The 17,612-nt window shown below is 44.7% G+C and overlaps 1 protein-coding gene across 4 annotated transcripts in view; it reads left to right on the top strand.

Annotated features, from left to right (window-relative positions):
- The window catches only part of TLN2 (talin 2), a 598,939-nt gene that overhangs the window by 69,468 nt on the left and 511,859 nt on the right, over window positions 1–17,612 (top strand). For all 4 annotated transcript variants that reach the window (XM_086959469.1, XM_086959467.1, XM_086959468.1 and 1 more), the window contains exons 5-6: window positions 11,672–11,814; window positions 13,983–14,110. In XM_086959469.1, coding sequence (XP_086815595.1) covers window positions 11,672–11,814; window positions 13,983–14,110 — 271 coding nt within the window. The remainder of the gene's footprint in view (window positions 1–11,671; window positions 11,815–13,982; window positions 14,111–17,612) is intronic.

Genomic DNA, 17,612 nt, shown 5'->3' with positions numbered 1-17,612 from the left:
TCGGAGGAATGGCCAGTGCACTTGGTCAAATGCCTTCTTGGCATCAAAAGACCAGAACAGTGCTTGGTTGCATTACTGGGCGTTTTTATCAATGAAGAAGGGGTGGAGTTTGGTGTTGTCGCTTGTTCTGGGATGAAGGCAGCTTAATCGGGATCGACCAACTCCAGCATGCATGGATTTAGGTGGGCTGCTAGAAGGCCAGTGAAGAGCTTGGCATCAACAATTAACAGGGAGATAGGTAGATAGGCGGAGCATAGCATGGGTTCTTTCCCGGGCTTAGGTATTACAGTAATCACGGCTTCCCTCATTGTGGTGTGGAAAATACTGGTCTCGCCAAACTTAAGTTATATGAGCATGCGAGGAGAGCAGCTAGTTAGGACCCAAATAATTTGTAAAAGACAGGGGTATAGTTGCTGGTTTCCCAGGACTTTATCACATTGTAGCCTGGATATTGCAGCAAACACCTCCTCCGCTCGGATATCGTTCTCTAGGGAAAGTGTTTCTCTCTTGGGCAGTTGGGTGACAGGTGTTGAGGAGAGAAACCTATGGATCCTCTGGATTATGACTCTTCTGCTGGGTACGGGGCGGCGTAATAGCATTTGAAGTTCTGGGTGATTGCGGTATCGTAGTGTGCTCAAAGGCCGTCTCCTATTTTCTTTTTTTTTTTTTAAACAAAGTTTTATATAGCGCAAACTTGACCCGGTATCGGGTTTCAGAGCGCTTTACATAGCACCAGCTGCGTTACATGAGGACACATTCATTTTTGTTAGGCACAGGGAGATTAATAGATTTGCCCAGAAACGCAGGATGTTCAGCGTTATTGCTGATACTCAAACCCGGTTCCCAAGATTCAAGGTCGACCGCCCTAGCCTTTAGGCCTACTCCTCTCTCCTTTGAATCTCAGAGATCCCAGCCCTTATATATTGGGCTCTGAATTTTTGTGTGAGTAGGCACCCAACCTTATTGCCTCCCATGTAGTATTTTTGTTTGGTTCACAGAAGGGCGCATTCAGCTTTATCCTAATCTTGCCCTTTTAATGTCCATTCCAGTAATCATTAGTTACCTACGTACCTTGGGGGTACCTCTTTTTTTATGTGCATCCTCAAAAGCTAATCTGTGTTATCCTGGCGCACTCGTGAGTATAATGCTTTCAAAAAAGGTTTTTCAAAAACTGAATGGTTGGCGCTACATCTGTTGCACGTCGTCAATCCGTGCCTTGAAACAACATAAACGTAGAGTGAGAAGGACCGCTCCTCACAAAGATGTGCGCTCTGTAGCATGCAGAACCATCGTTCCTTCAGATTTTTAATGTCGGTCTTAAACAATAATACTCAGTTTTTTCGAGAATTCAAGTATTTATTTTCATTATTCACATATTCATAATGTTGATCTTATGATTTAGTGATTTTTTTCAGCGTTTATTCTTTTTCCCAATCTTTCATAAACCCAATGCATTTCGGGTCACAATTAAAGGACCCTTCTTCAGGGGTCTGTAAAGGAAACATACAGGACCAAGTTAATTAACCCACATGTTATACTGAATCTCAAACAAACTAATAAAAAGGTGACATAAATCTAAACTGACACGATAATATAGAATTCTTAGAGTGACACATTTCATGTTAGGAAAGTCAAAATCATAGCTTCCCTCGTACATGGACTCAACACACTGACGTTAATGGTGGGCTGGCGGGAAACATGACTGACAAATTATCATGAATACAACCAATTCTTGACTGAATGCGTTCCTGGTTAATTTCATGCATGCCTTTCCTATTCTAAACAAACTGAACTTAACAACACTTTCAACCGTTAACATTCCTTCCCGCACTTATTTATTTATTTATTTAGTGTATTTGTAGAGCGCAAAACCTGTCGCCCAAAGGGCATCCTGGCGCTTTGATCAAGAAACCATACACTTAACAGCTCAGGCCATTTATGGGAACAAGTGGGTTTTTAACGCTTTCCTAAATGGAAAGTAGTCCTTGTGGCTTCTCAAAGAGAGTGGCAGGGAGTTCCAAAGTTTGGCCGCTGCAACACTAAAGGAGTGGAACTACAAGAAGATGCGCCGAAGAAGAGCGGAGGGGCCGCGAAGCGGAATACCATGTGAACATCTTTTGCAAAGGAATAGGGCCCTGTTGGTGAACAGCTTTAAACACCAGACACGCAGCTTTATACTGTACCCGCAGATGTACCGGGAGCCAGTGTAGGTCTCTTAATGCAAGAGTGGAGGTGCTAGACCTAGGGCGGGAGAGAGCCAGCTTGGCGGCCATGTTCTGCACCCGCTGTAGCTTCCCGGTCAGGTTTATTGGGGCCTCCAAAAGAAGCCCATTACAGTAGTCGAGGCGACTTAATATGGTCCCACAAACTACTTCCGGCCTAGCTTGAGCGGGGAGAAGAGGCAGGACCTTGCGCAACATGCGCAGCAGCATCATACACGTGGAAGTGGTTTTATTGACGTGTATGTCAAGCTGTAGGTTAGGGCCAAAAATCACCCCCAAGTTACGGGCTGATTCCGCCGCCAGTACTGGCTCGAGGAAGGTACTAGGCCAAAAGTTCTCTGGGAGTGCCCGCGGAATCCGGTCGATGGAACAGTGGTGCACCTCCGTCTTGGAGCTATTAAATTGTAGGGAGTTAGCTCGTAACCAGTCCGCTGTGGCTGCCATGCAGCGATGGAAAGTATCCAGCGAAACCGCATTATTCCCTTCCAGAGAAAAGACCAGCTGGGTGTCATCGGCATAATTAAATGCCGAGACACCAAAAGATTTTATTAGCTGGACTAGAGGGCGGAGGTACAGGTTAAAAAGTATAGGGCTAATGGCAGAGCCCTGTGGAACCCCCTGTCCTACACTCCTTGGCTTAGAGCTAAATGGTGGAAGTGAAACCAACTGTTGCCTGCCACCAAGATAGGATGTCAGCCACTCTCTTGCCCCCTCAGTGACCCCGCACTCCTCCAGTCTCCTGACAAGGGTCCGATGGCAAACCGTGTCGAACGCGGCCGACATGTCGAGCAGCACTAAAAAGGCTGCCCGGCCACTGTCGACACGCGAACGAAGATTGTCCAACACGGTCACCAGCGTGGACTCCGTCCCGTGTCCGGGGCGGAAGCCAAACTGGTCCTCATCGAACCAACCGATGTTCTCCAGGAAACCTGAGAGTGAGCGAGTCACCCATTTTTCCAGAATCTTAATCGGAAAAGGGAGCAAGGAGATAGGCCTATAGTTGGAAAGACAGGCCGGGTCCGAAGTTGGCTTTTTTAGCAGAGGTGACACTACTGCTAATTTCCAGCATTCTGGCACCGATGCCAACTCCAAAGATTGGAGACAGATCGAAAACAAAGGCAAGAAAAGATCTGCGTGGAAAGCCTTCAAAAACTTGGGGGGCAGTGGGTCAAGCGGGGACCCCGAGGACACCGTATGTGCCACATTACAGAATTCCTCGAAGGAAGGGGAAGGAAAAAACCTTAGTTGGGGTCGACTGGAGGGGGTGACCGGAGCTCCCAAACCGAGGTCAGGGGCGTTCAGCTGGGGTCGACTGGATGAGCTGCCCGGAGCTCCCAGACCCAGGTCAGCGCCACCCGTCTGGGGTCGACTGGGCAGACCCACCGGAGCTCCCGCGCCCAGGGCTCCCAACATGCAAGCAGAGCCGGTCGGCTGGGGTCAACTGGATGAGCTGCCCGGAGCTCCCAGGCTCGAGCCAGAGGCAACGGTCCGGGGTCGGCTGGGCAGATCGACCGGAATTCCCGTACCAGACACTCCTGGAAGAAGGGCAGGGACAGACGACCGGGGTCGACTGGGTGGCACGGTCGGAGCTCCCAAGCCAGTGCTAGAAGCAGTTGGCTGGGGTCGACTGAGCGAGCCAACCGGAGCTCCCGAGCCGAAGGCAGTAGGTAAAGGGTGCGTTAGGCCCTCTAGGATCTTAGCAGTCTTCTCCTCGAAAGCAATCGCCAGCGAGTCACAAAGTGCCTGCGACGCACGGACCGTGTTAGCCGCACAAACAGGGTGGGACAGGTCCCTGACAATTTTTAACAGGGCTTGGGATTTATTGGATGCCTGAGTCAAGGAAGCTTCTAAGAAGGCCGCCTTGGCCCTCTTAATCTGTACCTTGTAACCTTGCAGTGCGAGCCTGTACGAGATTTTTGCCAAGGCGGAGTACTGCTTCCTCCACGCTCTCTCTGCACGTTTACAGCACAGCTTCAATTGTCGTAACTCTTCCGTGTACCAGGGAAAAGCCCTGTTCACTCTCCCTCTAGATTTACGGAGGGGCACCACCTTGTCAAGCGTATCAGTAATCGACCGACACAAAGAGGAATAGCTTTCCTCCACCGAATTACTCAAGCGGAAGTTAGCAGGTATTAAGGAGGGCATAGGAGATGAGCTGAGCAATCGGGACCAAGGTCTGTCCAATTTCGAAAATCCTACCCCGGCGCCTTCAGAGGAATAATCCCCTAAACATAGAGAAAACGCCACAAGCGCATGATCAGTCCAGCATTGGGCTAGGATGTCGTTAATCACTGCCGATTGACCGTCAGCGAAAATCAAGTCCAAGACATGACCACCCCTATGTGTCGCCGAGCGGACCAGTTGCTGCAGTTGGATGTCAGCAAGAGCTTGGCAAAGAGACGTGAACGCTCCGTCTGCTGGACCCCCCTGCCATAGGTTGAAGTCGCCCAGGACTAACAGCTTCGAGTGGGTGTTAGATAAATCATACACTAGGTCGAGGAACTCTGATAGAGAGGAAGCCGAGCCCGGCGGCCGATAACACAGCACACCCGAAATCAGTGCTTTCTCCATATCTTTAATGGAGAACCCCATCAATTCAAAGCCCGATACCTCGCTGATTTTGAGCTGGAAAAGACCCAGCCATTCACGATAAATAATACCAATCCCACCACCACGGTTCTTCGGCCGAGGGGTGTGGATGATTTTAAAACCTGGGGGACAAGCCAAACCCAGTTCAACTAAACAGTCCTCCCGAGTCCAGGTTTCGGTTAGGAACAACACTTATTTGAAGACCGGAGCAAAAGCGTCTCTGTGAACAACTGCTCAGCCATGTTCAACGGTTTCTATGCGCTTTAGACCAATCGTAAACGAAGACCTCGTCATGTGACGGAGGTCACATGATGTGAGGGTATCGGCTTCAAAACAGGAAGTTTGTACGGGAATCTGATGCTTTTGACTACAAGCACCCCAATAAATACATTCTGTACAAATCGTGTCATGTTTATTAATAAACACTACATAAACGAAAACGGAAAGATGATCTAAAACAGTATTCAGAAATGAAAAACAAAAGGAAAACATATTCATCACAAACGGTAGAGGTTAAAGACCAAAATGTCTGTGAGTACATTACATCTTATTCAAACATTTGGATTTCATTAGAGATCAAAGTTTTTGCGAACAGGATCCAAAGAGAAGAACAATCCATAAACCAATGTCATTTATAATCATTGTAAAAAGCATGTGTATTCAATCCTGTCATTCATCCCCACCGGTTGGAGGGAATTAAGTTTCTTTATCCAAAAGAACTCTGCTTGTAATCTTTGTTTATTAGGATCCATGTCTCGGCGTTGTTTTACCACCTCGAGAATCGTGCATCTCAATTGTGCTATTTGGTGGCGCGCTTCCATCCAATGATTGGCAATTGTGGATTTTGTATTTGCAAGTCTAATGTTACTTTTATGCTCAGTAATGCGTACTTTTAGTTTCCTTTCTGTTTGTCCCACATATACTTTGCCACAAGGGCACTTGATCGCATATATAATATTTTTGGTGTTGCACGTGGCTGAATGTTGTAGATCAATCTGATATCCTTTAGTAGGATGCATGAACTAGTTACCTAAGATCATGTTCCCGCAGTGTATGCAGTTCTGACATCTGGACATTCCTTTATATGTCATTTTTCCTTCTTTTTTGGGGCAGTTCAAAATTTCTTTTAAATTGCGTGATCTCTTGTATGCAAAGGTGATTCTCTCACTGAATAATCCTTTTCAAGTCAGGTTCTCCAGAAATTAATGCCCAATGTTGGTTGAGGATTCGTTTGATTCGGAAGGCTTCAGTGGAATATTTCAGCACACATACGGTTTTTTCTGTACTACATGGAGTCTTTTGTTCAAGTAACTTGCTTCTAGATTTTCCTTTCACTCTGTCTAGAGATTCTTTCAAAATTGTTTCAGGATACCCCCTTGTACGATATTTCTGTGTTTGAGTCTCCAAAGAAATAGACAGATCAGATTCATGACTGGTTATGCGCTTGAGTCTGGTAAATTGAGATGTAGGAAGCTGCTTTTTGAGTGTCTCTGGGTGAAAACTTTGAAATAATAAGCATGAGTTGCGATCAGTAGGTTTTGTGTATACTTTGGTGCTCAATTTGTTGTTGTACAAAGTGATTTCAACATCAAGAAAAGATATACGCGATTCTTCAATGAGATGTGTAAATTTGATTCGCTCGTTGTGCGTGTTTAGCAACTCAATGTTACGTCCAAATCAATCTTACTCCCTTTCCAAATTAGGAAAATATCATCTATATAGCGCTCCTCATCTTTGTAAGGAACGGTCCTTCTCACTCTACGTTTACATCCTCTAAAGCTCTCACATAGGCTTCTGTATATGCCCGATCATCCTGTTTCCCTATTTTGAATTTCTTTGAGATGGTTAGCAATGGTCCCCCTTACGTCTTTCAATGTTTCCCAAACCAGGGAAATGGGGGTGGTCAGTGTGTCATCGATTTGGAGAAAGCGTAGGATGGCCTCTTGGACTGCCTTCTAAATGGAGTCACTTGTGAGTAGTGTATTGTTAAGTCGTTGGTCAATGTGGGGCGGTGGGACCTGGCGTATGGAAGGTTATTGTGATTGGGCAATGCAGACACTTCTATGCCCCATATCCTTAATTTAACCGGCAGAAACACAGTTCAATTTCTCAACAGTGACTGTAAAATCCCTCAAGGTAATCCATGTCAGTGATGCGGTCCCTGTTTATTTTCACATGTTTTATTTAATCATGCATTCCCTAAGAGAGTTTGCTTTTTTCAGATGTTCAAGGTTTTTTCATGCACCATGCATCTCTTGAATAGTGTATTCTATGAACTGGTTCTTGAGTGAGGTCAGGGTGGGCAGTTAATTACAGGCATGATTGAGAGCTCCGGAGCTGAGGCTGAAAGCAATACGAATTTCTCTCAGTGCCAACAAGTGGATCATATGGGTGTACAGACTACATGCACATCCAATCCATGACCTTGTTGCAGAGCGCAGCAAGCCATGTACACTAATGTGTCAGTAACTGTGATTCTATGAGAACGCGTGTGGAGGAGCCGCACAACTGTCAAAGTATTGACAGCCAGAAAGGCGAGTTGCTTGTGTGGTGGGTGGTTGGTTATGTGGAGGAGTTGAAAGGAGGTACATGCAGAACGAAGGAGTGTAAAGGCTGTGCGGAAGAGAAAAGGGATTACGAGATATGCCGAGGGATAATTTCGGAATGAAATGAGAATAAAGGCCAACATTGTCCAACAGATTAAGAGACTGAAGAGGAAAATGGTGAGAAAGGAAGAAAGGGAGTGTTGAGACACTCTGAAGACCCCCTACCCCTTCTGCACTCCTTAGTAATATTTAATCTACATTCTTGTTGGAACATTTCCAATAGTAATTATTCACAGCATAATCAATGTTGATATTTATTTGATACTGCAAACAAGCACTGACAACTCCAATAGGTTTTGCTTGTTTTCAGCTTATGTCTGCTGTATTATGCATGAATGACTATGTACGGATGCAATAACAGAAAACGCACAGAGAGGACCCAGATGTTAGACAAACTTCACGCTATGTGAAGCACAGGATTGTAGTTTACATATATCTGATAGAGACTTCAAGCCACAGATTCCTTACCCTAGAAGTTTCTCATGGCGTCAGACTGAATCCAGAATCTTTTGAACAGTACACCTGAGCGCTTGTAGGTGGCGTTGTTTAGCGTCGCATCTGCATCGTTCACACCGGAAGTGTAGTGCACGGTGCCTATATAGGTGCCACCACAGAATGCTGACATCAGTTCCCTTCTTTCTGCCAGTCAGCGCATATCCAGAGAGAGCTAACCCAGCCAATTTTGACTGACTTTTTTTTAACGTTTTGCAAGTCATTTTTTGTCTTGGTGTACTAGGGATGCCCCCTTAAAAACCAATGGGGTTCAAACTCTGTGGTGCCTGTCACAAACAGATGACTGTGACAGACCCACTCGTGGTTTGCTTGTGAAGCTTGGATTGGGACCTTGTCTCAGAGACTTGCGAGGACTACTGTGCCGTGAATCGAAAGGTGATATGAGAACGCTCTTTGAAGAATCTTGCTCCTGATGACCCCGCGCCATTCGAGATCCCGGTCAGGTCGAAGGTCCAGAGACTGCTCACTGAGCTGCTCCCAACAACCGTTGTCCCTGTCATAGTCATCAGGTAAGTCCCACAAATGAAGAAATTGAAGCACTCTGCGACTTCACCTCGCTGGTCCAAGACCTCCGACAAGGCATCAGAAAGACAACACCGTTCAAGGCCTCCTTCCACAGAGCCGGTGCCTGGGTCTGCTCTGTGCATACCGGAGATTCCCAGAGCAAGAGCAACCCCCATCGAACTCTGAGTTTTATGAGTTTATGCACTTCATATTTGGGTGACACCTCCCCCTCCCTCTAGCTGGTTCCCCCTCCGCGCTATTCAAGCCCCATGGACCTGAATATGGAGCGGCTTTGCCTGCGAGGTCATAACCTACCGCAGAGCCTGCCACAGTGCCATCGAGTCTGAAGGCGCAGACCCCATTGTCATTGCTGACTCTGATACAGAGCTGGACCTACTTCTTCTAATGCAGACTCCGGTGCCGGCTGGTACCATGCCATTTGTGTGGGAGCCAGCGCGACGAGAGAGAGGGACGATTGGGAGGGGTCTGGGTACCATTTTTGACACTGTAATCCCTTTGATAAACTAGAGGACCAATGGCCTCCGCTAGTTCCTCATACCAATTGTCGTCTGGTATGAGGAACTAGCTGAGGCCAGTGGTTTGGACACCTCACCAGGCACCGGCTTGGTCTCTCCTTCCACACTGGCTAGGGAGGAGGGAGCCTCTTTTGCAGTGGTAGTGCGGAGGGTGACTGAAGTCCTGGACCTCCAGCTGTCCTCAGTGGCAGTCAAGGCAAATGTCTTGACGGAGGCGCTTCAGCCAGGAGATGCCCCCTTCAAACCTTTACTCCCATTTAATGAAGCCCTTAGACACCTCACCTAGTTGAGAACTACTGGCTATCCAGGAGATGTCATACTTCTATCCTGAACATGCCCTTTGATGACTCTTGCCTTTTTTGGCAAAAAGGCAGACTCAGTGCTGTACGGCTTTAAAGACAGCCTGGCTATGGTACCCCACCACCCCAGTCTGCCTCTCTCGCCTTCCGTGGCTAACTCAGGGATTACCAACCAATTCCTTTCATACCCAGTCACCACAAGTAACAGGCTTAGCAGCCTTTTCATGGCCTCGGACAATCATTCCAACAGACCACGTGAGACCACCAGCCGTGTCCCAATTTCCCCATTAGTAGCACCCTCCAAACCCTTTTTGCTTGCCTTCATACCACCACAGGCACTCAGTTGCAGGATCCATTATCTCCTGTCCCACTGTCAGTCCATAACATCAGACAAGAGGGTTACTCCATCCACTTTCGGCAAACCCCACCACCCATGCCCCCTTCTTATAGACCGAGGACCATCTTTTCTTGCTCTATCAGGAAGTGTTGCATCTTTTGGCCAAAGGAGCTATCTAGAGGGTGCCAGCATCAGAAGTATGTTGTGGTTGCTATTTCCAATACTTTCTGTTGCCCAAAAAGGAGTGAGACTCGGCCCTATTATAGACCTGCGCTGTCTCAACTTCTCCCTGAATAAAAAGTTGAAGATACTTTCATTGGCTCAGTTTCTGTCTCCCCTCGACCCTGGTGAGTGGATGGTAGCCCTGGAGTTGCAGGACGCCTACTTCCACATTCTTGTCCTGCCTGCCCACAGGCGTTATCTTGGGTTCAGGGGTGGCCTCGAGAATTATCATTTTGCTGTGCTTCCTTTTAGCCTTACCAGCGCCCCTTTGGTTTTCCACAAGGGGATGGCAGTGATTGCAACACACTTGAGGATATCAGAGGTTTCCCTACCTTGATGACAGACTGTGAAAGGCAGACTCGCCCCAGGCAGTCTTCTCCCACCTCCAGACTACGGTGAACCTCCTGCACTCGCTGAGGTTAAGTATATAAGTTGCTAGTAAATTTCCAGTTGTTCTTGAAATACAACACAAGACAAAATGTATAAATGGTTAAATCATACTAAATCGTATGTGCGGTTATGCTAGCCTTTACTGCCAACATCAGCTAAGATTCTTCTCATGCATGCTGCCGAATATCCGTCTTTTGTTGCATGTTTGGTCAAGCAGAAAGTACAATGAATCCGTTTCCTCTTACCTCTTCGACTCTGCCAAGACGTGGATACTTACTCGCCATTGTGCATTGTCCTGCTGCTTCTTCCCCTCTGCAGCGTGGGCACAGGGCCTTAAAGGAATCCTTATGATTTAATCATGGTTCCTTGTAAAATATAGATTGAACAGTGTAAGGTCAAACATATAGGCTGCTAGATATAAACTCCACGCAAATAATACCTTCCAATAAAAACGTAGACTGGTTTTTAAGTTCCTAAGTCAGCCAAACTCTTCTCGTTTTGTGTTAAGTGTGTTACTTTACTATGCGTACTATAGTCTTAAACATTTGGTCTCAAGTGCATGATGGCTTCGCTGTACATCAAACATTTTAATGGATATATATGTATTGTTGATATTTTGCCAGTCTGATTTTTATTTTCTAGTGTGGATTTTGTAAACCCGTTTTCAGTTAGTTTTCACATGCTATCTAGCCATACCAGGAAGGTTCTGAATGTTGCATAGTATTACAAAGGGTGCTGCTCTTTATAACTTCATTACAAAATACACTTTTAACCAAATCTAATTCTCACAGTAAGAAAACACGCAAGTAAATGCAAGCTGGTTAGTATCAGGACTACTTTGGGTAGATGAGAATTGCTTTAAGTAGGAGACAACTGAGGCAGCCTCCGCCCTTTCCATATGTTTCCACAGCGGTAAGATAAGTAAATAATGGTTTAATAAATGACATACTCATTGTTTACTATTCATCGCTATTTTCATCTTTGACGACTCATTTCAATGTGAGCGATCTACATCTTTATCTTAAGTTCTGATGCTTGTGGGAAAACTTATCTTCCAGGTGTTATGTTACTTTCTTGCTTGATCTGCGTGGAATTTGTTGCATCTAGTTGTTTAATTAGATACACTCCTTGTTCGGATCGGACCACTGGAGAAGGTTTTGGGCAGGAATGGAGCACTGTCGGAAATGTTTCAGGACCCGAGTAAAATTCTTCCATACTAAGGTCTTCTTCACTTATAAAGCTTGAACTCTGAATTAAAAGATGCCTTGTTGAAAAATTTACTCTGATAACAGAATGTGGTCACAGTGATAGAAATTGAGTTTCTTAGCTAAGCAAGTTCTCACCAACAAAGCTGGTGAAAATTCGATTGCCTTCTGCATGCTACAATAATTTAAAACATGTGCTGGGATTATGTTGTTGCCTGTACCTAACATACTGATATATGTTCCCCCAGTGAACTGGCTCGATCACAGTCGAACCTTCAGAGAACAAGGTGTGGATGAAAATGAAACTCTTCTACTCCGGCGGAAGTTCTTTTACTCTGACCAAAACGTGGATTCAAGAGATCCTGTCCAATTGAATTTACTTTATGTTCAGGTACAGTAAGAGTGATCCAAAGTGACTTGTGTGAATATGGTTCACGTGAAGCGTTTAAGTAATGAAGTCCACCGAGCTTTGGAAGAACGGATGAGCTGCAGGGGTTTCACCCCATAAAAAGAAGTACGCCACTGTTTGGTGTAGAAAGGAACTTAAGACTTGTTAGTGTGGGATATCCTTAATATAAGACATTGAAATTATTGATCTAAAACCAACATTTCAACCTCGTACACTCTAGGAAATGGATTGTTTAAAAAGGTCCTGTCCATTGTCTACTTTTATGGGATGAATGGACTAAGTCGCTGGTGATCCATTTCATGCACTGGTAAATAATGATTTAGATAATTGCTACACCAGGCCTTCTTTCTTGCAGAATGTATTATTCCCATTCTCTGTATCTTAAGACTTTCCTAACATGCGAAGGCATTTTCAGTCCCTCGGTCTTGTGGTTTAGAATGGTCTCTTGCTGTTTGCAAATTGACATGTTTCATATGAAAATTTAGGCTTGAGTGTTTTTAATTGATTATTAACCGCTTCACCGCGGCGGCAATTCCGTCGCGGTGTGGCGGTTTAGCAGAGTGGGTGGGGCCGCGGCGGCCAACAGACGTGCGCAGCACTACAAAGGTAGTGCTCGCAACGGTCGTTGGCCGTTCAGTTGGCCGAACGGTAGTCTGTAGGTGCTGTGAATCCTAGAACACTGAAAAGAGTGTATTGAATACTTCAGTACTGTACCGCGAGAAGAGGAAAAGAAACAACATAAATTACTAACCTCCGAGGCACAATCATTAACTTAGTTAAAGAGTATAGGGCCTAATGTACAAAGCCCTTTTGCGATCGCAAACTTTGCAATTCACAGGATTTGCATTGCAAAGTGGTTTTGTTAATGAACAAAAGTCCTTTATTGAGTCAGAAAATTATTTCCGACTCGTAAAAGGACTTTGGTGATTGGTTCCAAATCCCAATTGGGAAGGGGCATGAAAGGGGCACCCACCTCCAATCTTCATTTAGGAAACCACTGGATCAACGATTTATGACCTAAATTGCGGTTGAAGTTATTGACCCTTGGTTTGGAGTTGTTAGTGATTTGCAAAGGAGAATGGGTGTCTTAACCTCACTTCCGCTTCCAGATTCATTTTGGCAGCTTCAGAGGGGGAAGGCACTGATCCAGGGGACTGCTGCCCCTGAAATTTCCAAAACCAGCACTTGATCCTTTAAGGAAAACTGGCTGTCATAGGGATAGAGAGCTACTGTCCCTTGCAGGCCACCATCCCTTTGATTTCATCTAATCGCAGCGGATCGCAAATTGTGACTTGCCTAATGAATATTAATTAGACATCACTTTCTGCAACCTCTCCGATTCTGTAGTTTCTGAACCAAGCTATTAGTACATAGGTCGTGTCACAAAATACTATTCCATTTGCAAAAAGTTGGTGCACAATTAGCAACCACATTTTGCAAATGCAATAATAGTACATGAGGCACATGGGCAACAGATCTATAGACTGTAAAGGTAGACAACAAAAATAAAGATTAGTCAAATCGTAACTTTTTACCAAATCAGGCCAAGATCACATGCCACATGTTATATACCTTGTTAAGTGTCAATTCTGCTGGGATATTTGTGGGGCAGGTGCTAGATGGCGGGATTAGGTGATATTTTTAGGAGATATTTTCTGGGACCTCCATTTTTGCAATTTAAATTTTTGTATTGTTTGTATTCTACATATTTGTATATGCTATTGTCACATTCTGTATTGCACACTTGGACCCCAGACTGTGTATCGTATGATCTTCTAACAATCATTGATCTTGGATTTCACCGCCTGGGTTTCGGAGGGTGCACGCTGTTCACTGCAGAGAGGATTCCTGAAGACACTGATGCAGTAGAAGTGCATCACAATACTAGGACCAAAGTGTAGCTATGATGGGATAGGATTAAGGAATTTGAGCCTGGTAACCTATGACCTCTTGCAATAGGTCTCTTGCCCAGTTGCAGTTTCTCAGATGCTTAGCGGGGATTCTCTGAACAAGTATCATTCTGTTTAGTGTTCACAGAACAAACAGGCAGGCCAAAACAAGCGACATTTGTGCAGAGGAAATTCATTTGTTAATTTTTTTGTTTACTATAGACATATAATTTCTGGATAAAATGAGCTCTTATTTTTCAGGCTCGCGATGACATTCTGAATGGTTCCCATCCCGTCTCCTTCGATAAGGCCTGTGAGTTTGGCGCAATCCAGGCCCAGATCCAGTTTGGGCCGCACGTGGAGCACAAGCATAAGCCCGGCTTTCTGGAGTAAGTACCAACCTTTCAGAGCACCGGCTGCTCTTTAGGGCCTGTTTGTGATGTTTGCCGCTAGAGCGCCAGATGTACACTCTCGCCTTTGTTGCCGCAGTGCAAGTCAATCAGTGCCGCTTCTTAAGAGCATTCTTGGCAGCGCCTTTCCTGAAAGAGACGTCGCGTTTATTGAAAAGCTTCTAAAGTGACAGTTAAAAGATATGTGTTTGCATTAAAATTTATTGCATACATATCTTCCCTGCAGAGGACAGGAATGCCATGCTCTGATCAGTTTTACAAATATTTGTAGTTTTTATTCTTTTTTCTTCGGCTCAGTGGCATATGGTGTCTCACACATTTAAAAACTTGAGTAAAAAATATTTCTCTGGCATAGATTCTCTCGTCCCCTTCCCATGTTTTGCTTTCATGTTTTTATTTTTAAGTATATTTCGGAGCAGTCTGCTCATGCCTTTTTGTTAACACCATTGTATTTGATTTGCGTTGAAATGAGATTATTCACCACATTTATTTGCACTTTGAGGGCACGTGTGCATAGTTTGCATCCAAATTTGGTGTCTTAATTCGAGCCAACGACCTCTGTTGCCTTTTGTGCAGGGAAAATTATATTATTTTCTATATCAGGGGTACAGGAAGGCTGGATGGCCGACAACCTGAGGACCATTTAAGAATGATCCATTGCTGCGTGGCTATAATGCTCTCAGGCGCTGTTCCTGTACAGGAGCGTGCGGCCGATGACCCCCTACTGGCAGCCCACACATGCTGAGAAACTCCTCTTAAACTAAAACTGTAACTTACCCGGTCCGTCACTGTTTTTCCACTAGGGGCGCGGGGCTACTGCAAGAGGGACAACCAGGACCAGCTGAGGTTATGGAAATTGACTGCGCATGTCAGACTGGGCAGTGTTTTCACCATGGCCAGCCTCACCTGCTCAGTTCAGGCTTCCAGAACAGATGTTAGGAGGAGCTGGAATAGCCGAGACAAAGCTTCATCGGTCTCAGATGGAGCGTTGGACTTGCCTGACCCAGCCAATCCTGGCACAGCTCTTATGCTGTTTAGTATTATATAAAGCATGAGAGCAGTGCTTAGATTGGCTGGGAAGCTTCAGGCTTATTTTCTCAGCCAGGCAGAGCTATGCGTTGGGAGTACTGCAGTAAAGGTAAGAAAGTTTGTTTATTTATTGCTGTACTCCATGCTTTTTAGAGACGGTAAATGGTCTTTAAATAGACTGTGCCCAATCATCTAAACATTATGAATTCCATTTTGCAGTTATGCTGGGCTTCATAATAGAATTCCTATTGCACATTCTATTTATAAGGTGTTTACTGTTCGTGTTTTATATATATATATATATATATATATATATATATATATATATATATATATATATATATATATATATATATATATTCTTTTTACACGGCTCACCACTTTCATAGGGCATCGGCCGGCACTGACTACTCTCCTCTCTGACCTGGATAATGGATCAGGATCACATAAGGGGTAGATATATAATCTAGACTTGATGGCACCTTGATCTGTGAAAAAGTAGAGATTCTCTTGGAATGCAAGTCATAAAAGCATCAGTGACCAGGTTTTAGCACAATTAGGCTACATTATGTCCTTTAAATCACTCAGAAGCAGTAACTAAGTCCCTTATCGCCTCCATTCTCTATTGAATTTTGGCTAATAATGGGTCTACACTAGTTGTTTTCTATCTCTACTGGGTAGAAAGAGCTTCGGAGGCCAAAAAAGGAGAACACACAAAAGCTGTAAGATAAAATAATTAACAAAGAAAGAGGCAGGCAAATTGGGTAGGTTTGGATTCGATGGAAAAGAAGGGGAATAAGCAAACACTAATTCTGAATTCATGGGCTAGTAATCGAGGGCAGGAGAGGCAGGAACTGGAGGGACAAACCCCACTGAGAAGAATCTATATTAAGATAAAGAGCAGCGACTTAGAAGAGGAGTTCTGGGAGAATTGTCACCGTCGGACAGCAGGAAAGACATCATTGGGTGCACAGTGAACAATGAAGGCAGGAGAAAATCAAAGCTGCAGCCATTTTTCACCAAGAATGCCTTCCATTGGTTTGTTTGCATCATGTTGACTCATATTCATGGTGAAAAGTCAGAGGAAACCGGTTCAAAGGGAAGGTGTTGTGAGAATCCTTTTTCACCGGGTTTCTTTTCCAAAGTGCAAATAACTGCTGCAAAACTGCTAGGAGCTCACACCCATCCTCGGTGCAGGCCGACTGGCCGCTAGCACCTAGCGTACATTATCCTAACACAGGAGCATCATACACAAAGACGTCCATGATCCTACCCGTGCTACTAGTCACATGCTCCATTAGCAGCCCTGCTTATAGAACATTCACCCCACGGTATTCCAAAGTCATGACTGACCAAATAGTGACAGGAGAGGAGATCCAGAGGTGGTCATGGGGGAGAACTGGCCAGCTACTACATTTCCAGCTACTGGGATGTATGAAGGCGAAAAGCATTCTACAATTGGGGTGGGGGGTGATTTCAAGTGAAAAAGGCTTTGGAAGGTTGATCACCCACAAATTGAAGAGGTAAACATCCCATAAACTGTACAAAATGGAAAAATAGTGAACCAAATCCATTTTTTTGTGTGCACAAATACCTCAATTGGTTAATCTCTCATCCAGAGATTTGGTTTGTACTGAAACTGAGATGATCCGCCTCAGTGCAGCCAGGGACCTTAAGCCGCCGTGTCCACCAGGTACAGAAACGTGAAGTTGGTTAACACAAGCATCTCTTGGGAGAGAAGAACATGATGAAAGATTACATTTCAAATGATGTGAAGGCTTCATTGGATATCCTGAAGGTCGTGCACCAAGAGTTCAATTTAATGGATAACACAACGTTGGCAGAAAAGTCTTAGTTAATTGCCATAGACATCATCTTTGGGCACTAATAACGCGGAGCATATCATTATATAATACTCTGATGAAAGCAAAAAAAAATGCTAGTTATTTGCAAGGTTTATCCTTTCAGTAGTGTTTGGTCGGATATTTTCATCAAAATGTCGAAACAGTTTAATTGTGAACGAATCACTGACAACGGGAATATCACATTTCTAAGTATTCCTGCAGCTGCAGACAGAGAGCCAGGATCCTTACATTTCTTTGTAGAAGACATCTGATCTTCACCCAAAAGCTAGAGCTCACATGAAGGTGGATTCTACCATCCAAAAGAGAGACAGTGTGATCGCCAGGAGCAGGAAACTGATGTGGCTGATGTACACAGGGAATACTTGAAGTAACTGCAAATAAAAGACCCCTTCCAAGGAGATGGTATTCAATAACCAAAGACGAGCAAGAAGTTAAATTGTTGTTGATTTGGAAAGGGCTGGTAATTATAGTAGTATATGGCACTGGGACAACCCTGAAGGGGTCCCACATGGGGCAAGATTATCTGTCTTTGCAATACATGATACATCCCAGGCTTTCTCGCAAATCTATTAAAAATAGAAAAGGGA

The sequence above is a fragment of the Lissotriton vulgaris genome, chromosome 2_2 (genome assembly GCF_964263255.1).
Source record: "Lissotriton vulgaris chromosome 2_2, aLisVul1.2, whole genome shotgun sequence".
NCBI lineage: Eukaryota > Metazoa > Chordata > Amphibia > Caudata > Salamandridae > Lissotriton > Lissotriton vulgaris.
Note: the sequence above shows the minus strand (reverse complement) of the source record. Positions and strands in the feature narration are given on the sequence as shown.